Genomic DNA, 14,427 nt, shown 5'->3' with positions numbered 1-14,427 from the left:
CAGTAAAACCCACTACTACACAATGGACACACAGCTTCTGAACCTAAAGCAACCCAGTAAAACCCACTACTACACAATGGACAAACAGCTGCTGAACCTAAAGGAACCCAGTAAATCCCACTACTACACAATGGACACGCAGCTGCTGAACCTAAAGCAACCCAGTAAAACCCACTCATTGATTTCTTCTCTTCCCCTCAATCTAGCCGCCAGTCCGGGCCAAACTCAAGAACTCTTTCCTGACCAACCTGACCAAGGCTGTCGGGGAGGTGCGGAAGGGGGGTCACCAAGACTTGGACCCTACCTTCCAGAAGGAGCGCAGCACCGTCAACGAAGTGGTCAAGATCATGGCGGACACCAGCTTGCACTTCAATAACGTGTTGAACATCGGCGAGAGTAAGTACTCATCTACAGCAGGCGCAATGCATCAGTATCGGTTGTAAAGTTCTTCTCGTTGTCTTCTCCATATGGGCAATTCCACGGCTACTCACGTTACATTTTCGTAACGTGAGTAACCGTTTTGTGCTTCTTGTTTATCATACATAACACATTTTTTTGGATGTCATCTTTGGTGCTTAGGTAGGTCTAGGTCTACTCTATCTACCATGGGGATAACAGTTATTAAACCTTTTCAGTAAGGTAATTACAGCCCAAGGAAACTCAAAAGTACATAAAAAATGTAACGTTAGTAACAGTGGAGTTGCCCATATAGGCTTTTTCGCGCTTTTGAGCTAAAGTGCCTAGGGCACTTTTGAGGAATCATTGATTTCATTACCCCAAAGAAATACATTATATAAATAATTATATAACCGACATACAGATCCCTGTCATGGGGAATGGGATATACTTTTCAACAGTGAGGATCATGCTTGTTCCGTGGCACAGTGCATCCCCCGAAATCAGCCACACGTTTTTGCCATATACATACATGTGTAGCCTCAATTCTGCGAAATTCTCCATTTTGAGGAGGATTTTGGAGGATTTGGGAAGGTCAGGGTTATTAATATACCACATGGCATCGTCTACAATTTCTGGTTATGTTCTCAAAGTTTAGATATGTTTTGCTATAACAGATACTTATGAGATGCAGTCAATTCTATTCTCTGTTTTTTTGTTTCTCCCTCTTTCCAGGGTTCTCCGCCTCCTTGAACCATCTCTCTACGGCCCTGTGCTTAGCCAGCACTGCCTCCGAAGAAGGACCCACTTCAGATGTCAATAAGTACGCCATTGTGTAATCATTATACATCATGACCCTTAAAGGGAAAATACAACATTTGCAAACATCAAAAAATAAAACTACCAAATCATTTTGAAATGCCTTGCTGGACTGTTGGTGAATGACAGTGTAAAGCATCCTATAAAATCATGGCACCTGGTATACTGTCATTTTCAAGAAAAGTGGTATTTTTGTATCAATTTCCAACGCTGGTCGGCCGACCAGCATTGGAAAAAATTGGCTTTTTTTCAAATACTGGCCCCAATTGACCATCGCACTTGTTTGCAATCGATTACACACCTATGAACGGGTACAAGCCAGCTAGACTGGTTCCCTGACCTTACAATTCCCCAATGTGTGTAAACTGCTCTGTTTCTTCTTATATGGAGTCAGGGAACCAGACTACATGAAAATGATTGTTTTTCTTGGTTTTTATAGCATTTTCGAACCCAAAACCTCAAAAAAGTCAGTGTAACTATATTTGCTATATATTTTCAACCCCCCAATTCCATCCATTTCTGAAAATTACAGCAAAAGCAAATGATGTATATTCCCTTTAATCATGCTTTTGTAGAGTTGTGCAATCAAGCTTGTAGAGTTGTACAATCAAGCGTGCTAGATCAAGGGTTGAATATTATGCCATCAGCCTGGGTGTTTGGTTGGTATCAAATGAGGGGAATAATGCTCATTGTGATTTTTGGCAAGGTGTGCACCCCTGTATGTGATAGCATTGCAGCGGTGGCAGCTTTTTGGGTGCTATCACTTTTAAAAAAAATGGTGGCCCAAACATGCTTGTTACCACATAATTAATCCAGTAACAAGCATATTGGCGACCATTTAAAAAAAAAGAAGTGATAACACCCAAAAAACTGCCACCGCGCACACTGCAAAGCTATCACACATTTTCCAACTCTAGATGTGCATACCTTGCCAAAAATTGCAATGAGCATGGCACCTTTCGATCATTTGAAACAGGCATGCAACTTTTCCTCGGATCTGCTGATTTCTTCGTTTTTTACTTCTCCTGAATGCCATTACAAATCGAAAAAAACACTGTACAATGTCTCGCGTGGTTTGGAGTTTCCTCATTTTTTCTAAATTCCCAGTTGCATGCCTGTTTGATACCCGTGGCCCAGTTTTTGGAGCGAAGCTGATAGCCTATGTGCATCATTGAGTGCAATTAAAAGTTAGGCGCTCGCTATCGCACACTAAAGCATTCTCTATAGTATCTGGTTTTTGTTTTTCAAAGTAATGTAGACCATGTAACTTGTGATGTCATGCCTGTCTGAGTTAGTCTTGGGTCCAAATGTTGTTATTGCATATTGGATACATAGTTTAATACCAGCCGAAAGAGGGCGTTCTCAAAATGAACCGCTGTCACTCATGAACTGCCATTGCAACAATATCTTGGGAATCTCGTAGCTTCATGTCATGCACGCGCACCTTTTTTTGTCTAATTTTTGCAGCGTGCGTTCAGCGTGCATGTAAGCTCCGAGCCAAACTCTGAAATTTCGGCCAGTGACATACATGATGTTACCAGACTTGTGTGCAACTTTCGGCAGCTCTTTTGTAGTATGTAGTGTGCGCTTGACCGAAACATACATGTAGACCATATGTGACCTGTTCTGTCAAAATCAGACTTTTCTGGGCATAAGGTTGAAAATGATATTTTTACATATTAACATATGTTCTTTTTCCTTTTAATTGGTGGTTGAATTTTTGAAACCAGTCATTCCTGGGCAGAGTTATGCTATTTTGAAGTTCATTGTGTCGAAAAGTAGAAAACGGAGAAAATGGCCACAAACGTCACAAAACAGTTATTTCTTTAACTGGTATACCTTATCAAAGTCATGAAAAAATAGTATATGTACAGTTCAAATTAGGGTTTCAAACTTTTATAATATATCTTAGACATGTTCAGGATTACAAATATGCAAAAATTTGAAAATCGATAAAAATCACCCCCACAGCGTTTTTTGGCCCTATCTCAATTTCAACCTCTGCCCAGAAGCGTCTGCTTTTGACAGAACAGGTCACATATTTGCCTGCAGAAATAGCGCATGCGCAGTAGTTTTCAACAAGGAGTAGTGCATGTGTAGTAGTTTTGAGGTTAATTTTCCAAGATTATCAAGATATTGTTGTTCATGTTGAGGTACATGGGTGATGGTGATTCGTTGTGATAACATCCTCTTGAGGTGATCGCTTATCCAATATTCCGTTGCCAACTGGCAGAACAGCCATCTTCACTGACAAGCTGACTCGGTGTCCCTGTGTGAATTAGACTAGTGAAATGATATATATTTATAAGATTTGAGGCTTTGCATGGTGGAGTATCGGTATCGTTTCAGTTTGCGGTAACACCATGTGGTAATAACTACTGCTTAGAAGATATTTAGTTCTGAAAAGAACTTGTCCTGCTTATTATCAACTTTCGCTAAGTAGTTTTTGTTCTGATAAGAACAGTCCTGCTTTAAGTTCTAAAAGAACTTGTCTTTGGTCTCAACGTTTCGACTAGCCTGCTCTCTTCATCGTCAGGAGACTGAAGAGAGTTGGAGATGCTACTCCTTAAGAAGGCTGTGTTGGGATTGGGAATGCTTGTATTAGTGGATTCTGATTGGCTGTCTGTTGGGCATTGTGTTAGCGTGGGATGCCCTTTTGTTCTTATCAGAACAAAAACTACTTACTTAGCGAAAGTTGATAATAAGCAGGACAAGTTCTTTTCAGAACTAAATATCTTCTAAGCAGTAGTTATTACCACAGGGTGTTAACGCAAACCGAAACGATACTGATATATATATTTTTTCTTTCTTTTGGTTAGACTGCAGTTGCACTTTGCCAAGGCCATCGAACATTACTCCCATGGAGTTGACATCTATGTCGCCAATGACGAGAAGACATTGGGTTTCTGCCTGGACCACTATGCAAGATACTTAGAGTCGGAGAAGGTAGCCCACCAAAAACCAAAAAATATCATTCGTGGGATTTATAATATAGGTTTTCCCGGCCAATTCCCTAAAATTTTCGTTCACTTCTGAAAATCGGTCATTCTTTTTCGTCTGAATTTGAGAATCACTCTGAACACGCATTTCATTGTCCCTACCAGAGCATTCGATTCCATTTCAGTTCAGTTAAGTGATTCAGCAGCACATTTCGTTTATGCTCATTCAGATTCATTTACAAGACTTCCTTTTTGCTTTCAGAAGGCGATTTCAAACATTGGCCATTCTGTTTCACTTTTAGGTTAATGTTTATGTGATGCACTCTGCTATTTATTTTGAATGAGAAAAACATATTTTGATTGCACGTTCACGAAATTGTATGCCAGAACTCTGCGCGAAAAGGTATGCTTGCATAAATGAATGCACAGGTAACGTAACTGGCCGTCTGTTTCTCAAAACCGAATGCACGGACAATGAAAACGATTGAACTTTCATTGAATTGAAATGGGATTAAAGAAAATGAATGACCGATTTTCAGAAGTGAATGAACATTTTAGGAAATTGGCCGGGAAAACTTATATCTATTCCATGCAGGTTTAATAGTCATTGTTGTAGTCCAGTTCATTAGTGTTGTGCATCGGCTTGACCGGGGCGAACCGACCCGGAACATTAAAGAGGTAAACTGAATCTGAACCAAAACAGATTAGAACTCCCTCAAACCAGCCCGACCCAACCCAACCCGACCCAACAAAAACCAACCTGAACCGACCTGAAACCGACCCGAAACCGAACTGACCCACAAAAAAACCTGAATATCTGGCTTGGGCAACTTTGTCCGCTTTTTGTGCCTGAACTTACCCACGTCACATGAAAATCGTCGTCTGTCACTCAGTAACTGAATTAAAACGTACGGCACTCACAACGTGACCTACTGGTGGGCCTACATGTTATAGACAGTGCGTGATAGATTGCAAACCATTTTGGTCCTACCGGGCACAGGCTCTGCAATAAATATTGCAATATTGTGTGACGTTTCAAACTGTTTAGGTTTTTGTGTGTGTTTATTTCGGTTTATTCAGGTTTTTCCAAAATGGCTTAACCGACCCAACCCGACCTGAAAATCGCAAATGCAAAACCGAAACCGACCCGACCCGACTTAAATGATGGACAAACCGGCCCTACCTGACCCAAAGTCGGTTTTGGGTCGGGTCGGTTTCGGTTTCATGTCGGGTTTGCACAGCACTAGAGTCCATCCCAGGTCTGTTCACAAGTCATGTAACAGTGGATGAACAATGACAAGGAATACTTTTGTCGCAGTTCATTTGAATAGCTTGTGACTTGACTCGAGACTGGAGGTCTTGTGATGGACTTCCGATGGGCTGTTCTGGACTTGTGATTGACTCAAATTTTCCAAGTTCCTCGCCGACATCCCTCTACTCCACTATTGCAATCTCTTCACTGGCTTCCGATCGAACAAAGCATTATTTTCAAAATCCTGTTATATGTATACAAGTCAATCCACGGTCTCACTCCCATATACCTCTCAAACGGCATTTCATCCTACAAACCTTCACGACCCGGATTACGCTCTGCCACAGACACAACCCGGCTCGTGGTGCCTAGGGGCAAAAGGATGGTCGCGGGGAGGTCATTCTCTATCTGTGCCCCTAGATTGTGGAATGATCTCCCATCAACCATCAGACTGGCTCCTAGCCCACAAACCTTCAGAAGCCTCCTCAAAACACACCTGTATGTCTGATCTGTTATGTGATTACTCTTTCAATGTCTCTGTTTATGTTCCTTTGTTTTTGTTTGTAAAGCGCATTGATCATTAAAGGGAAAAAACAACATTTGCAAACATCAAAAAATAAAACTACCAAATCATTTTGAAATACCTTGCTGGACTGTTAGTGAATGACAGTGTAAAGCATCCTGTAAAATCATGGCACCTAGTATACTGCCACTTTCAAGAAAAGTGGTATTTTTGTATCAATTTCCAACGCTGATCGGCCGATCAGTGTTGGAAAAAACTGGCTTTTTTTCAAATACTGGCCCCAGTTGACCATCGCACTTGTTTGCAATCGATTACACACCTATGAATGGGTACAAGCCAGCTAGACTGGTTCCCTGACCTTACAATTCCCCAATATATGTCAACTGCTCTGTTTCTTCTTAAATGGAGTCAGGGAACCAGACTACAGGAAAATGATTGTTTTCTTGGTTTTTATAGCATTTTCGAACCCAAAACCTCAAAAAAGTCAGTGTAACTATATTTGCTATATATTTCCAACCCCCCAATTCCATCCATTTCTGAAAATTACAGCAAAAGCAAATGATGTATATTCCCTTTAATTTGGAACTATATAAGCACCGGTATTATTATTGTTATAGTACATGTTCAACACTGACAGTAAAAGTTTCTCTTGTTAAAGTGCTCTTCCCATCCAGACTAATTCTGAATGTGTCTCTCATTACTTTTTTGTATCTTTCTCGTTCTTGAACCCAGGCTATGCTCTACGTTAGGACGTGCAAGCTGATGGAATTTGAGAACGCCACAAAGTCATTGGAGAAAGCCAAACCCCTCAAAAAGGAGGCCGTAAGTACAGTTTTTGTTTTTAACTTTTGGTGGACTAAGGTATGCTTGGAATCTCTTGGGTCAAGGTGCCAAAGTTCCCAAGGCTGGATTTGATTGAAACGATTGTTGATACCGCCCTCTACTGTCAAGGCTGATTGACCACTTTCATGGTAATATGCACCATCTTGTTCACGGGGCAAAAAGAACACGCATTGCTGAGCACGCACGTCTATCGAAAACTATTGCTTTTCCAAGTCATCATGTGATTATTCCCAAATAGGCTCGTGTCTAGCAACATATGTTCTTTTTACCCCGTGAACAAGTGCATATTGCTGTGAAAGTGCTCATTGGTGCCTTGAAGGCAGAGTGCACCATTGGTAACGTGTGCATTTTTGTTCTGTTTGAACCATAGACATATAATAAAACCTAGACACGACATTTGCTATTGCGCCTGTGAGCAAAATGCTGTGCGTATAGAATAATGTTAATTACGTGAACCCTCATTATTGGCGTGACGCGTCGCGCAAGATCTTGCGCGAAGCGTCACGCCAATGATGAGAGTGGTCTCACTGCGCGTTATTTGGAATCGTTTGGTCTCGTACGCATCGTACGCATGTGGGAAAAAAACAACTAAGTGGTGCACAAGTGCGTTGGTGCCGCTGGTCTGAACATACGTGGTATATGTATGAAGTATGCGCGTAAATCGAAGCCACATGATAATTCGCGCATCGCGCCAGGCTGCGTTTCGCAGCCCATTTTGCTCACAGAATTCACAACATAAAAGCAGATAATGTCGTGTCTAGGTTTTATTATATGTCTATCGTTTGAACCAACAAAAGGGCTCAAAATCTAAAGATTGATGGTTGATAAATAACCTGATGGAGTTTTAGCTCAGTGAATGCTGTGTATTTAAAGAAAACAACAACTCATTATTCTGGATCTCAATTTCAGTTCTAAAGTTGCGGAGTCGTATTTTGAATTGCGCCTTCTCGTAACACAGTCCCAGAATCTTTAAACCAAGTGAGCCTTTTCACAAAAATGTGGTCAGTTACTTTTTGGATAGCTGCAAATGGTCAACTGTACCTTCAAACATGAACTGTGCAGCACCTTAACTTTGCAGTAGCGATTTCAAAACGCTAAAATAATTTGACATCAACTGTTTTTTTTTTTTTACAACTCATGTTGTGTTTGTTTTATTTTTTCCAACCAGGCTGAGGAGCTCAAAGAAAAGCGAGAGAAGGAGTTTAATGCTGTATCTGAGGTTGCCAAGAAAGAGGTAAAGACTACTGCTTTAGGCCAAAAAAAAAAGTCTCCGGTTTCTGGTATGCGCGCGCGTCGCCGTAGCCATGCGCGTCGGCAAAATGAAAAAGTTTTTTTTCAATTAAAGATGATGTCTCAAAAACCGCCAAACTCACTGGTTTGACTGGAATCCTGCTGCTGCACAGTTTTAACGTGTTTTTAGATGGGGTTATGATCGAGAATAAGCTTTATGTGGCCTCTCTGGACTCCCATAATTATTTGCACTAAGTTTAGTCGGGCACCATTTGCAGTCATCAGCCGACATTTGAAGCAAAACAAACAGGTAGAAAAAATAATAAAAGCCGCGTCACCGCACCACTTTTTGGGCAAGCTCCATACCAGAAACCGAAGACTTTTTTTTTTGGCCTTAGCTTATGACTGTTTTGACTGTCTATTCCAATGTCACAACCCACAATGCCTTTCTGTAGTATTTTCCGCTATCTCCCCAGTGTCAAGTTCATTTGTTCCCCTAAATGCAGTAGTTGACGACAAGACGGGCACAAGGTAGAGGGCGCTATAAGCAAGACAAATCAAATCGAGTCTTTGATATTTGGCACCGCGACCCAAGTAATTTCTGGTATAAATGTACCATGGCACAAAGGGCACTAGGTTGCCAAACGTGCCTTTACATCACATCAACAACAACAACTACCTCTTGCAGCGCATTACCTTAAATACAGTGCACATGTAGTCTATGGGCAATTCCACGGTTACTCACGTTTCATTTTTGATGTACTTTTGAGTTTCCTTGGGCTGTAATTACCTTACTGAAAAGGTTTAATAACTGTTATCCCCATGGTAGATAGAGTACACCTAGACCTACCTAAGCACCAAAGATGACATCCAGAAAAATGTGTTATGTATGATAAACAAGACGCACAAAATCGGTTACTCACGTTACGAAAATGTAACGTGAATAACCAATTTTGTGCGTTTTGTTTATCATATCATGTGTTGATGATGCTCACTGTGTCAATGCTGTCAGTGTATCTCACTGCATAAGTCCAATGGTTTACAGGGTTCTGTGCTGTGACACACTTTTTGCTTCACGTTTTTTTTTCTCCGATTGCAAGTTGTTACCTCTCGTTGACATGCCGTGGTTTGGCACTGGCTGTTACCAATCCAGCCCAAAGCCATCGCTTTCACTTCCCTTATCAATTCCCCGGCCCTTTGCCTCCTATTGTACTCACCAGTGCTCTATAGATCTTCTTACATGTTCTTTGTGTATCTTGCCATTAAAAATTAAAATCACGGGTACTCATTAACCCTAACCCCCTAGGCCCTTGTTGCTTACAACCATCCTCAATCCTCCAAAATCCTCCAAAATTTTTCAACTCTGCCTAAATTTTTCAAAATTGTCAGACAGTCCTGCCTCAAAATGCATTCATCCTCAATCCTCCAAAATCCTCCTCATCCCAAAACTTTGCACTCGTGTTTAAATGAAGGATAACCAACGCCAAATCCTTCAAAATCATCAGACAGTCCTGCCTCAAAATGCATTCATCCTCAATCCTCCAAAATCCTCTTGTGCTTCATTCACCATTCATCCTCAATCCTCCAAAATCCTCATGTGCTTCAATCACCATTCATCCTCAATCCTCCAGAATCCTCATTTGATTCAATCACCATTCATCCTCAATCCTCTAGAATCCTCCAAAATCGCAAGGAGGATTTTGGAGGAGTGAGGTGGGTTAGGGTTAAACATTGTTAATTTGATTTCCAGAGATATATAATGTACCCTCAAGAGAGAATGGTATCTACATGTTCTTTGTGTATCTTTCCGTTCAAAATTGAAATCATGGGTACACAGTACACATTGTTAATTTGGTTTCCAGAGATAGACCTTCAAGAGAGAATGGTATCTACGTGTTCTTCCTCAAGTTGTTGATCTGCCCTTATATACACATAAGCACTACAAGCACTGTATTTCGGAAACAAAAGAAAGTGATTTTGCCAAGTTGTTGATTTGCCCTTAATACACTCACTCGGTACAAGTCGTACGTTTATAATTAGTAGTCGGGTAGCAAAGAATAAATATTTTGTTCCCATGGTAACTATGCTTTCATTTTTTCTGGCATTTCCGTTAATTAATTGGACTGATCATTCAACCGTGTTGGGACACAATGTGTGACGTATGACCATATTATAAAAAGCCTGAATGCCTTGCTAGCAGTTGCACTACATAATTTTTGTTGTCGGGTGTTTCACTACTGCAGAAATTTTAAATCATTTGAATGTATTTTGCCAAAAATATGAGCAATTGAGTGATTTTGACACAGTTACGTCCACATTAAGGTAGTGTTTCTGCTATATTTGAACCCTGACTATACCAAAACAAAAGCTAGTCCTGGTGCATTTGTCCAGTTATAAATATGCAGTGTTAGTTTGGGTAATATTTTACATATGTGTAAAAACTACAAAAAAAAAAAATATATGGATGTATCATTAGCATTTAGTTTTGTCAAAGTACATTCTGATGATTTCAAACTTTCTCAAGTATGAAAGTACGAGCGAACTAATTCTGTGTCCTACAGTGTCGCTGTATTTATGCCACCTATTGTGCTATTTTGTCCAAACTGTACGTCGCGACGTACAGTTTGGACAAATATATATCTTATTTTGAGAAAAAAAAAACTTAAAACTAGTTATTTTTTCTAGGGAGTGACACAAGAAAATATTTCTAAAAGGCCAATACTTGTTTTAAGAAACTTTTTATTCGATTTTTTTCTAATGTTCTTGATTTAGGATAAATAATTTTCTTAACTTTTGTCAAAATAAGAAAAACAATTATAAACTTTTCTCAGTTATGTTTCTTATTTTAAGAAAAACTGCAAAAAAAAATTTCTTGTTACAATTTTCTAGGGAGTGACACAAGAAAACCTCTTTCCTGTTCTTGAATCAAGAATATAACCCCTTCATATTGCAAAAAAAAATCTAGTTTTTTTTCTTGTTTCTTACTCAACTTTTGTCAAATTAAGAATATTTTTTTCTAAACTTTTCTCAGTTTGTTTCTTATTTTAAAGGGAATGTACATCATTGGCTTTTGCTGTAATTTTCAGAAATGAACTATTTGAGGGGTTAGTATAATAGATCAAATATTGTTACACTGACATGTTTGAAGTTTTGTGTTCGAAAATGCTGGAAAAACCAAGAAAAACAAAAATGTTCAAGTAGTCTGGTTCCTTGACTCCACTAAAGATAAAGTGGATCAATGTATAGATGCCGGAAAATTGTCAGGTAAGGGAACCAGTCTAGCTGGCCTGCACCCGTTCATGAACATGTAACCAATAGCAAACAAAATCTGGACTGAAAAAGTATAAAGTTGGAGCAGTAGTTGAAAAATAGTTAGGTTTTTCCAACGGTGGTCGGCCGACCACCGTTGGAAATGGATACAAAAATACCATTTTCTTGAAAATGACTTCACACCAGGTGCCATAATTTTACAGGATGCTTTAGACTGTCATTTACCAACATCCTAGTAAGGTATTTCGTAAAAACTTGGTAGTTTTATTTTTCGATGTTTGCAAATGTTGTATATTCCCTTTAAGAAAAACTGCAAGAAATTTTTTTTTGTTACAATTTTCTAGGGAGTGACACAAGAAAACCTCTTTCCTTTTCTTGAATCAAGAATATAATCCCTTCATATTGCCAAAAAAAAATCTAGTTTTTTTTCTTGTTTCTTACTCAACTTTTGTCAAGTTAAGAATATTTTTTTCTAAAGTTTTCTCAGTATGTTTCTTATTTTAAGAAAAACTGCAAGAAAATTTATATTGCTCAATCCACCTGAAATCAACTTTTCTCAGTTATGTTTCTTATTTTAAGAAAAACTGCAAGAACAATTTTCTTGTTGCCATTTTCTAGGATTAGGAATGACACAAGAAAACCTTTTTTCCTTTTCTTGAATCAAGACAATAATTCCTAGCTGGAATTGTAATCTTGGTTTTTTCTTGTTTCTGCTGAGGTTTTCTTGGATTCCAAAAGAAAAGACATCATAAATCTTAGTACAAATTAATGAGAATTGTTTTCCTACTACAAGAAAACAATTTTGCAAGCTAACTTCAAGGCAAAGGTATGCATTCATCCATAGCAGCAATGGATGCCATGAAGACATTGTGTTAATATTTAACAAATAAAAGTCCTTTGTTTCAGGCTTACCTTTTTTAATCACCCTGTATAGTTTGCTCATTTCAATAATAGTATTTTACCTTACAACTTTATTTAAAAATTTGGTCACTGTCATAACTAGGCCAATATACATTTTTATTGGTGAACTTCAAACCTTACTTTTGAGCATTATTCTCCAAACTTAGATTTGCTTCTCAGGCAGAGCCTAATCGCCAAACTCGGATTAACTTCTAACAATTCTAAAAATCAATTCTCATATCAGTGACTTCCACTTCATATGTTACTTTCTATAAAAGAAAAGGAATTGCTATCTCACTCATGCTTAGTGGGTTATATGTGCAATGTTCAACATGTAGGCCTATTACAGTATGCATGTACATACACATAACTTTGCAACTACCGATCCGAAACTTACACAACTTTCAATCTTTTCAATCTTTAAACATCTTCAACAATAAAGTTCATACAAATAGCCATCCTTAATCTATGATCATTAAGTTAAAACCTGACAATAAAACTAACATTTGTACATACCTTTGGCAGAATAAAAATGATGGAAATGATAAGTGAATGTTTAGGCCTGACAGCTGAAACAATACATTTTTAAATTTCAGTTGGCCACTCCCCCAACAGCGCCCTCTGTTGTTCTGGCCAAAGTCATACAATTTTAATTTCATTCAAGAAAAGTTTTCTTAAAATGAGAAAGTATTTTTTTGTACAATGCATCAACAAAGAACACTTGGCAAGAATAATTTTCTTGAAGTGTAGCATTTTTTGAAGACAAGAATTGTTTTTATTAACATAGGAAATATTTTCTTAAAATAAGAAAATAGATGGCAAATATGAGAAAAACACAGTTCGTAGTTCTTAAACACATTTCTTATATAGACATTTTCTTAAAATTAGAAAATTTTCTTGTAATGAGAATAATTTTGAGAAAAAAAATCTTAAAAGAAGATATAATTTCTTCAAGTATATTTTATTAAATATTTTAAGAAGTATTTTCTTGCCCATTTTCTTTTTTCTTACAAATTATCTTAAATCTAGAATATTTTTCTAATTTCAAGAAAAGTTTTCTTAAGTAAGAAAATAATTTTTGGCAGCGGCTTTGAACTGCATTGCTTAAAGTCACATGATGTCAAGCCCCACCCCACCCCACCCCACACCACTTGGCAGAAATCACTACCTCAAACATTTTAGTTCAGCCTTTCTTCACAGCACCTCAGTAGTGCAAGAATTGAATACACAACAATTTTTTTGCGCAACTGCGCAATAAACTTACGATCGATTTCTTGAAACTTGCCGTAGCCTAGCTGCGCAACGTTTAAACATCTTTAAAATATCTAAAAATCTTGGACGTGGATAATAAAAGCATTTACGACGATAGTTTGTGAATGAATTTTGTTCATACAAGAAACAGTCGTTGAATCACCACCACCCGCCATTTTGAAAATTATTTTGTCCGACTTTCATCTGAATCGTGCGTCAACTCTAAAAATTCTGTCATGAAATAGAACTTCAACTACTTAGAACAAGAAGTTGTGAGTGTCTTGTATCAACCTTGATTGAAGTTGTGCATTAACAGGCTCCAGGACGATCATGATTTGCTGGTAAAAAAAAAGGTAATTTTCAGGCACTTTGCCACAACTTACACCACCTAAAATGATTGCGCAAGTTACGCCATAATTTATTGCACAATTCCCAGACTTACGCACTATGAAACTTTCGTGAAATGTGTCATAAGTGAAATGTTGCGCAGCGTGAAAAGTTGCGCAACTTATGCAACAAATTGTGGTGCAAGCGTAGTAGCGTCATTGCATACAGTTTCGTGAAATCGGCTGCAGGAGGTCGTGGGTTCAAGTCCCGTCCATTAAACTTGATAATTTGTATTGCATATTGCTCGGACAACACCAAATACAGTGTTATACTATTAAGGCAGTAACGGCAAAACCCAATATTGAATGTTAACAAAGTGAAAATATTACAGGAGTTTCCATTAGAATCGCCGGCGAAAGCATGAAGCCACCAACTCATGCAGGGCCTGCCGAAGCTCCCTGTTCCTCAGATAGTAAATGACGCCATTCAGCCAACTGTTGGTGAAAAAGAGCAAGTTAGTCATCTGGATGAAATTTGTAGGGTACTCGTCAAGAAGAGCTCTTTTCACGATCACTAAGAGGATGATAGTTGGCAACCAGCATAACAAGACAGTCATGGTTATGATGAACACTGTCGTAGCGGACTTTGTGCTGATTCTTTGCGGAACGTTCTGATCA

The 14,427-nt window shown here is 38.6% G+C and overlaps 1 protein-coding gene across 1 annotated transcript in view; it reads left to right on the top strand.

Annotated features, from left to right (window-relative positions):
- The window catches only part of LOC119737569 (sorting nexin-5-like), a 29,915-nt gene that overhangs the window by 8,850 nt on the left and 6,638 nt on the right, over positions 1-14,427 (top strand). The window contains exons 6-10 of the mRNA XM_038212021.1: positions 207-396; positions 1,132-1,219; positions 4,035-4,161; positions 6,662-6,751; positions 7,941-8,006. Coding sequence (XP_038067949.1) covers positions 207-396; positions 1,132-1,219; positions 4,035-4,161; positions 6,662-6,751; positions 7,941-8,006 — 561 coding nt within the window. The remainder of the gene's footprint in view (positions 1-206; positions 397-1,131; positions 1,220-4,034; positions 4,162-6,661; positions 6,752-7,940; positions 8,007-14,427) is intronic.

The sequence above is a fragment of the Patiria miniata genome, unplaced genomic scaffold (genome assembly GCF_015706575.1).
Source record: "Patiria miniata isolate m_02_andy unplaced genomic scaffold, ASM1570657v1 HiC_scaffold_3, whole genome shotgun sequence".
NCBI lineage: Eukaryota > Metazoa > Echinodermata > Asteroidea > Valvatida > Asterinidae > Patiria > Patiria miniata.
The sequence above is the reverse complement of the archived record's forward strand: the minus strand, read 5'-3'. Positions and strand labels throughout refer to the sequence as shown.